This window comes from Thalassophryne amazonica, chromosome 7 (genome assembly GCF_902500255.1).
Source record: "Thalassophryne amazonica chromosome 7, fThaAma1.1, whole genome shotgun sequence".
NCBI lineage: Eukaryota > Metazoa > Chordata > Actinopteri > Batrachoidiformes > Batrachoididae > Thalassophryne > Thalassophryne amazonica.
In genome coordinates this window covers 102,215,153-102,223,435 of record NC_047109.1, presented here as the reverse complement: position 1 = coordinate 102,223,435, position 8,283 = coordinate 102,215,153, and the positions used below count along the sequence as shown (strand labels likewise).

General features: G+C 38.7%; 1 protein-coding gene across 1 annotated transcript in view; it reads left to right on the top strand.

Moving 5' to 3' along the window:
• Nucleotides 1-4,014: 4,014 nt before the first annotated feature.
• The window catches only part of slc6a3 (solute carrier family 6 member 3), a 59,757-nt gene continuing 55,488 nt past the window's right edge, over nt 4,015-8,283 (top strand). The window contains exons 1-3 of the mRNA XM_034175254.1: nt 4,015-4,129; nt 5,140-5,311; nt 6,686-6,896. Of these exons, the coding sequence (XP_034031145.1) occupies nt 5,255-5,311; nt 6,686-6,896 (268 nt within the window). The 5' untranslated portion in view covers nt 4,015-4,129; nt 5,140-5,254. The remainder of the gene's footprint in view (nt 4,130-5,139; nt 5,312-6,685; nt 6,897-8,283) is intronic.

The following is an 8,283-nucleotide window of genomic DNA, read 5'->3' as shown; positions in this document are numbered from 1 at the left end:
GACACTATTGGCCTTGTAAATGTAATTTCCACCACACCATTGCCTTACAATACAAAGCGCCTTGGGGCAACTGTTTGTTGTGATTTGGCGCTATATACATGTGCTCTGATGTCACTGTTTATCTCCATAGAAATTACCCAAACAATCTTTCATACAAACTGTTTAGGGACATTACAGTGTTGTGGTGGAAATTACGGCAATAGTGTGGGACAACTACATTTTGTTTAAAAAAATCACAACAGTTGTATGACATTGAATACCCCAATTATGTTTTGATTATTTTACTGATATTTTATTCAGAGATATTTTAAAACATTAGAAAAAGCATTTCTTTACCATTCATTTTTATCACTGAAGATCAAAAGTCTGGGTGTGGGACAAGCACAAAACGGCAATATTTGCATAGAATGATGCTGAAAAAAGGTGAAAAAGTCATCATAGACTACTAGAACAAATTTCTTAACACACTTTCATTGTAAAGATAACTATAAAAGTGTGACATTTCCCCTTTTTTCTGTTTTTCATACAATATGATCAAAGGACATAATAAGTGCCCATAGTCTAAGAATCACCCATATGTGTTGTGTAATCTAGTTTCTCTGTTTCTTTGGCTATGTGATATCACACTGTATTGCATTCTTATTTCTTGGTGCACTGAGACCTCTCTGCCTGTTCTCAGTTTGTGCAGTAGCACCATTTCACTGATGCCACAAATCTGTGAACTCTCTCAAAGAATGCATTCTTACTAACACCCATGCAATTATTTATATATAGTTAGTTAATATTTCTTTAACAGGAAGTCACTCTACACACTGTCATATAACTCTTATTTTAATGGCTGTGATTTCCTTTAAGAAAATCTTGAAGTCTGTACAGGCCCATTGGCTTGAGGTACTGTAACATGAAACAGATTACAGTTTACAACTCCCCCTGGACAGGACATACGTCTCTGTTGCAGGTTACCTCCCCAGTCATACTCTCCATTTATACCTGGGTGAACTGAGACAATGCAGACGAACTGTCCTGTCCAAAAACACAAACAGGAATGGAACCCAGGTCTATATATTTGTAGTCCAACTCCTAATGTGCTTTATAATGGCCTGATGTTTTCAATCCATAGTCATGTATCCTCAGGGCAGATACTAATGTGATACAGATCACTTATGAATAAACTATATTTGATACTTCCAGAGGCTGAAAACACAGGCATAAGAAAGTAAAATACTGAGACATATTTATTCCATCCTCCCACAAAACCAGCTGCATCTAATACAACTCTTCAGGCAAGTAGATGAGAGAATTAATGAAATCACTTGTTTTAGGTCTGCAATACATGATAGGACGTTTTACTTTCTGAATTCAGGTTTTCCACTTCTGGATACTTGACTACAATTGGAAAAAGGTGTCACAAAACGTCCGGAGTCATCTTTGACATTCATTGGATATTCTTGAGTATAAGTCACCCGATTTTCTATATTTATTTAAACATGTTTTTTACGAGTGGCATGGTGAAATAGTTGCCACACAGCAAGAACATTGTGGGATACAAGATGAATGGGATACTGCAATGTTTTATTTTCTGGTTTATTGCAGTCTAGCATCAGGGTTCTCCAATTGGTACAAAATGCTGCTGTCAGACTTTTGACATGAAGCAGAAAGTTCGACCACATTACACCCATTTTGGCATCCCTTCACTGGCTTCCTGTCCCAGTGAGATCAGATTTTAAGGTTCTGCTACTAGTCTATAAAATTGTTCACGGACTGGCACCTCCCTACCTAGCTGACCTAATTAAACCTTATGTACCGGCCTGGGCTTTGTATTCTCAGGGTGCAGGAATACTTTGTGTCCCTAGGCTGAATAAGAAGCCTGCGAGTCACAGAGCTTTCTCTTATCATGCCCCTTTTCTGTGGAATGATCTCCCTGCGTCAATAAAACAGTCAGATTCTGTGGAGGCTTTCAGGTCCAGACTTAAGACGCACTGATTTTCTCTTTCATATGGCTAGCATACTGGTATAGTACAGTTCTACGCTTTTCACTTTTAATTCATTTTATTAGGAAACAGAGCATGCCGTGGCCTCAACTTTACCTAAATTCTGGGTCTTTTAGTGAAGTTTAGGGCTAGTGGCCAGCAATCACCTAAGTATTTCCTGTTTTTCTTGTTGTTTAATGCTGACAAATTATACAGTATTTCTTGTCTTCTTGATGCTTGATTCTGTTTTTTCTCTCTGTTTAAGGTGCAGTTCCATCCAGAGATGGGTGTGGTATTTGTGCTGGAGACCCTCCTGTCCTGTGCACCAACAGCTTTTTCTGTATATTTGTTTTGTGAATTGTTCTGTAATTTGTGTCTGTAGCATGGCCCAAGCAAAGGGTCACCCCCTTGAGTCTGTTCTACTTGAGGTTTCTTCCTCAGAGGGAGTTTTTCCTTACCACTGTTGCTCTGGGGGTTAGTAAGGTTAGACCTTACTTGTGTGAAGCGTCTTGAGGCAACTCTGTTGTGATTTGGTGCTATATAAATGAAAATAAATTGAAATTGAAATGAATACAAGATGAATAAATTGAAATTGGGATCACTTCCCACCTGGTCATTTCTGTGTGGAGTCTGCATGTTCTCCCTGTGTTTGCATTGGTTCCCTCCGGGTGTTCATGGCTTCCTCCACTTCCAAAGACGTGCAGGTGAATTGAAAACTTTGAATTGTGTGGGATTGAGTTTGTCTGTCTATATGTGGCTCTACAATGTTCTGGCATCTTGTCCAGGGTTTATGCCGCTTCAGGCCCTGTGACTGCTGGGATAGACTCCAGTCCCCTGTGACCTTTGAATGGAGAATGTGGGTATAGAATATGAATGTTTTTCATGATGTATAAATTTGCCATAGGAATTGGTCTATTAACATATAGAAAGGCATTCCAGGTTTGACCACTTAAGACTACTTGTCTGCCTCCTTGAATTTGACAATGCATCTGCATCATCCTAGTCCATCCGACTGTAAATAGATATCACTTTGGCTGGCGGGGTAACACTTGATGGGAATGGGAGTTCCAAGCTTAACTGAGATTGGGTAGTCATTTGCACCCCAGAGCCTGGATCTGTCTATCTGTCTTTCTCGAACAAACCTTAAGAACAAACCCCATCCAGGATCTGTATTTCTCCTACAATTTGATGACTTTGTAAGAACAAGATTTCAACACAGTCAATTTTCTACACCTTTAGGACTAGCCTTAATAGGTTTAGTGGAAGTGGACGGCCTAATGTCAACACGGAAATTGTTCTGCAAAGTAGGAGCATGAAAACAAAGGCTATACACCCATTGCTCAGCCAACTTCTTCTGAACCCACGGGACACTAAGTAAGCCCACATCCCATGACTGCAGGCTTACAATGAAAATGTATGAACAAGTAAAGAATTTTGTATCAATGTAGCTGGTGCAAATCTTTCAACATATTTATGTAATTTTGAAGTCACGTGTAAGTAAATGAGTTTGTTTGTCCACTTTCTACCATTTCTATAGTGTTGATCTGGTGGCCGCTTTTAAAGTGCGTCCATGATGATGTATGCTCACGCAACATGCATACAAAGCACCTGCAAATAAAGAATCCGGACAGTAAAGTTGGTGACGATGTATTTAGTCACTGTTCAAACATTTAAAATTTTAATCCCACATATGCAAATTATGTCAACCAGTGTCAATGTTTGAACTGAGTAAGAAAACAGGATGGGAGACGAGGAGGAGCAGAAAGGGATGAAGCTTGGGGGTAGGGAGGGGGCGAGTGGGTGTGTGGGTGCCGATGATTGTTTCTCATATTTCAAGGGTGGCCCCCGCAGATGAATCTCCACAGCACACCACAAGGTGCTCTGGTCTCCGTCAGTCACTGCAGCCAAGGAGTGTGGGATGGTGCTCACGTCTCATCACAGATTAACGGCTCTCATTTTGTTGTCTTCATCCTCGTCGCCTTTCTTAATGTGAGTCTGTCACTGTGTCTCAACTTCTGTCACCTTGTTGGTTTTTGTTTTGTTATTACTATTTTTTTTTTCTTTGCATCAGCCTGAAACTAAAACTGCAGGAAATATGGTCAGCATCAGTTTGCAGCACACTGAAGAAAATCAACACAGCTGGAGTTAAAGTGTTTAAGGTGAGGCATTTATTTGTAAGAAAATATTTTGTAACTTGGTCTTTCTATCTCAAAAATCATTTTACTTGTAATGACAATACAATGTTATGCACTGAAGTGATGGAAAATATAAAGAATGTATTATTATTTATTCCTAATTATCAATACTGTTTATTTTACTCATAATTTTTAAATATTTGATTCATTATTATTGTTCACTTTTACATGTTTACTAAGGTTTAAAAGGATTTAATCATTTTTTTTAAATTGTGAGATATTTGCACAGCTGTGTCACATACTTAGAAATTCAAGCACATTTTAGTAAAATTGGTAAGAACAATAAAGCATCATGATGCAATACTGATATGTTTTGTGGGTTAGAAGTTGATTTATTTATTATAATCAGCATTATTTCTTATAATTAACATAAAATACACGTGGTGCCTTTCCCAAGAAGTTCTGAACTAAAATTTGATCCAGATGTTGGTGAATGGCAGGTTGCCACCAGTCAATGTTAACAAAAGAGGGGCCAAATGTGGATGCAAAATGACGATTAGTAAGTGTGACATGAAACGTGTTTGCTGTGATGTTCGTGCAGACGCTCATTCGCCCCTTCCTCTTACTCACCCTGCTTCCCATCATTCCGTGTGCTCCTCTCAGACCCAATTTTATTTCTCAACCTTTGGTAGTCACTTCACCCAAATCACTAGAAATATACAGTTTACACCCAATACTATTTTTTCAGCTTTAATGTCAAAGTTTGTAAATATAATTTATTTGTGTTGTATTACCCTCCATAATCTCCATCTTCATGAGTTCATTGTACCAGTGAGAATGGAAGCACGACTGTCTGTGACCAAAAAAAAAAAAAAAACTGTACGGCTGTTTGTTCCTGCTATGGAATTTGTAGTGTCAAAACAATATTATCATGTACATTGCTCGAGTCCAAAATGACCTTTTCTGTTAATAATGAGGATTATTTGTCATAGTGTGTTTTGATGTACAAGTTCCCTCTGCCTTTTCTTCTTTAGTGATCAAAAATCTTCAGTTCCATCCTCCCTCTGTCCTCGGCCACCTCACTGGTGTTTTTCCTACCTGAAGGTTTTCTATCAGTCCGCGCAGACTGATAGAGTCTCGGCTGAACTAATGTCGTCTGTTGTGGCTCCAGAAAAATCAGTCGCCAATGCCACGGGCCCAAAAGAGGTCAGTGCAGCCCTAACACACATTTAGTCCATTCATTTAGGTTGTAAGTACATTATTTTGATTTTAAACCTTACTCAGTCACAGCACTGCAAGCTATTTTGAACAAACAAACAAATTAACAAAAAAAAACTGGATTTTTTTTTCATGCACTTGTTGGCACAGAATGAAAATCATATTTATAGAGCAGAATTTCTACTATTGAAATTTTATTTTAACTATCTAGCTGTTGGAAGGCATCAGAGGGCTGATGAAAACACTGCGAGCTCACACACCACAATATAAAAACACCAGTAAATACACATATAACTGTAGTGGTGTTTTTGACTATGTATGATTTCATTATATGGCTTCTGTGTGACATTTTGAAGTCATTCATGCAATTAATCACAAATATCTTGCTGACCATTATATGCTTTAGATCATCCATCTAGGCTTCTGAATTTACATACAAAAAAAATATGTTTTCCTTGATCTTTGACATTTGAACAAGCCTAATCACCTTGACATATCTAGCCGAGTAATATTCCCACCAAGTGTGATCCATCTAGGTTTCTTGGTTGTTGAGGTATACAAAAAAAAGTGTTTTTTGGAACAGATTTTCTTTGACCTTGACCTTTGACAGTCTACTCCAAAATCTAACCACCTCTAGATATCTATCAAAGTAATATTTCCACCAAGTGTGATCCATCTAGGTTTCTTGGTTGTTGAGGTATACAAAAAAGTGTTTTTTGGACCAGGTTTTCTTTGACCTTGACCTTTGACAATCTACTCCAAAATCTAACCACCTCTAGATATCTATCACAATAATACCCCTACCAAGTGTGATCCATCTAAGTTTGTTGGTTGTTGAGGTATACAAAAAGTGTTTTTTGGACCAGGTTTTCTCTAACCTTGACCTTTGACAGTCTACTCCAAAATCTAACCACCTCTAGATTTCTATCAAAGTAATACTCCCACCAAGTGTGTTCCATCTAGGTTTGTTGGTTGTTGAGGTATACAAGAAATAGTGTTTTTTGGACCAGGTTTTCTGTGACCTTGACCTTTGACAGTCTACTCCAAAATCTAGCCACCTCTAGATATCTATCCAAGTAATATTCCCACCAGGTTTGAGGGAAATCTGTCCATCCTTTTTGGAGTTATGTTGTCCACACACACACACACCCACCAATAAAAAATAAGTCCTTGCTATTGGCGTCTCACCGATGCACAGGGTAATGATGATGTATTGGTGCAATGAGGGTGATATTCAGGATTGTAATATTTTCACACTACATGCCAGTTAGTTTGAAGTGTTGCATTTATCCAATCCAGCTTTTCTGTTAAGCACTTAAAAAAAAAACTGCAGAGTTTAACAAAGTGCTTTCACCCCTTTAGTTGGAGCTGATCCTCATAAAAGAACAGAACGGGGTCCAGTTTACCTCAACTACTTTAGTGGCTCCGACAGTGACTCAGACCAACACCAGTGGAGAGGAGGAGAGGGAGACATGGGGAAAGAAAATCGACTTCCTTCTCTCTGTGATTGGGTTTGCTGTGGACTTGGCCAATGTCTGGAGATTTCCCTACCTCTGCTACAAGAACGGAGGAGGTGAGATTGAAAAAAAAAAATGCAGCAAAAGGAGGATAATTTGTCAGAGTGTCCTTAGGCTGTTCTACCCCACAGCAGGAGGTCGAGGATGATATGGGAGTTGGGGATTGATATGGTTGGATAGGATCATTAAGATCCTCTTACTCTCTTATTAGACTTATTGAGGATTTGTGGCAACAAAAAGAAGTGTGTGTGCCCCGTGACCCAATCCCAGATAAGCGGCTGAAGAAGTATCTATGTAAAATGAAGTATGTGCATGTTTCTGCCCATAACATTAAGACTAGACTAGCTGACTAGATGTTTTAAATTTATTTTAAGGTAATATGTTCGCTCAATGTAATTTGTGATTTTGGTCAACTCACAATCTCAGGTTTAATATAGGCTTAGACTTAGGCTCGTTTTTATTGTCATTCAGTAAAAAACATCATAGATGCTGTCACAGAACAAAATATTGACACACTACACAAATAAATAAATAAATAAAAATAAATAAATAAAAGTTCAAGGTGTGTGATAGTGATATACTGGGTTTGAAAAAATAACTATCAATAACTGTCTCTGTATCTGCAGCATCTACACAGCATACAATAAATAAATAAAGGACACAGGATATTGAACATATGAAGATGCTACAAGGATAAAATTGCTACCAGATGCTATGGTGTATTCTATATCCTACATTTTATATTGCACAGTTCTTTATATCAATTTATACTGAACTGTCTTATGATGTCTGGGTAAAAGCTGTCCCTGAATCTGCATGTTTTGCACCTCAGATTATGGTACCGTCTACCTGAGGGCAGAAGGGAAAACAGTTTGTTAAAGGCATATGAAATGTCCCTGATTATCCTTCTTGCCCTGGACAAGCAGCGCCGTTCTGCCAGTTCACCAATGGTTGGCAGCCTGGCCCTAATAATCTTCTCTGCTGCCCTAACAACCCTCCCCAATGCCTTCCTATCTGCAAGGCCACTACTTTCATGCAACAGAGATATACTACTGGTTTGTACACTCCTTATTCTTCCTCTATAGGAGGAGGTGAGGAAGGAGGTGAGATCTCAGATTGGCACTCTTTAACCTGTGGAGAAAGTGCAGACGCTGGTTGGCCTTTTTAACCAGAGAGGATATGTGCAGAGACCAGGTCAGGTTGTCAAAGACATGAACCCCCAGGGATGTTGATTGTTGCACAATCTCCACAGCAGAGTACTTGATGTAAATGGGTGTATGTTAGGTGGGGAGCATCTTCTCCTGAAGTTGATCCCCAGCTCCTTGGTTTTCTTCACATTCAGGATCAGATTATTGTTGTTGCAACAATCAGTGAAGAGCTTGCTTAAGGATACTTTGAAGTACTGGAGAATTTAATTCATTCACCATTATTTTGGTTTATGGA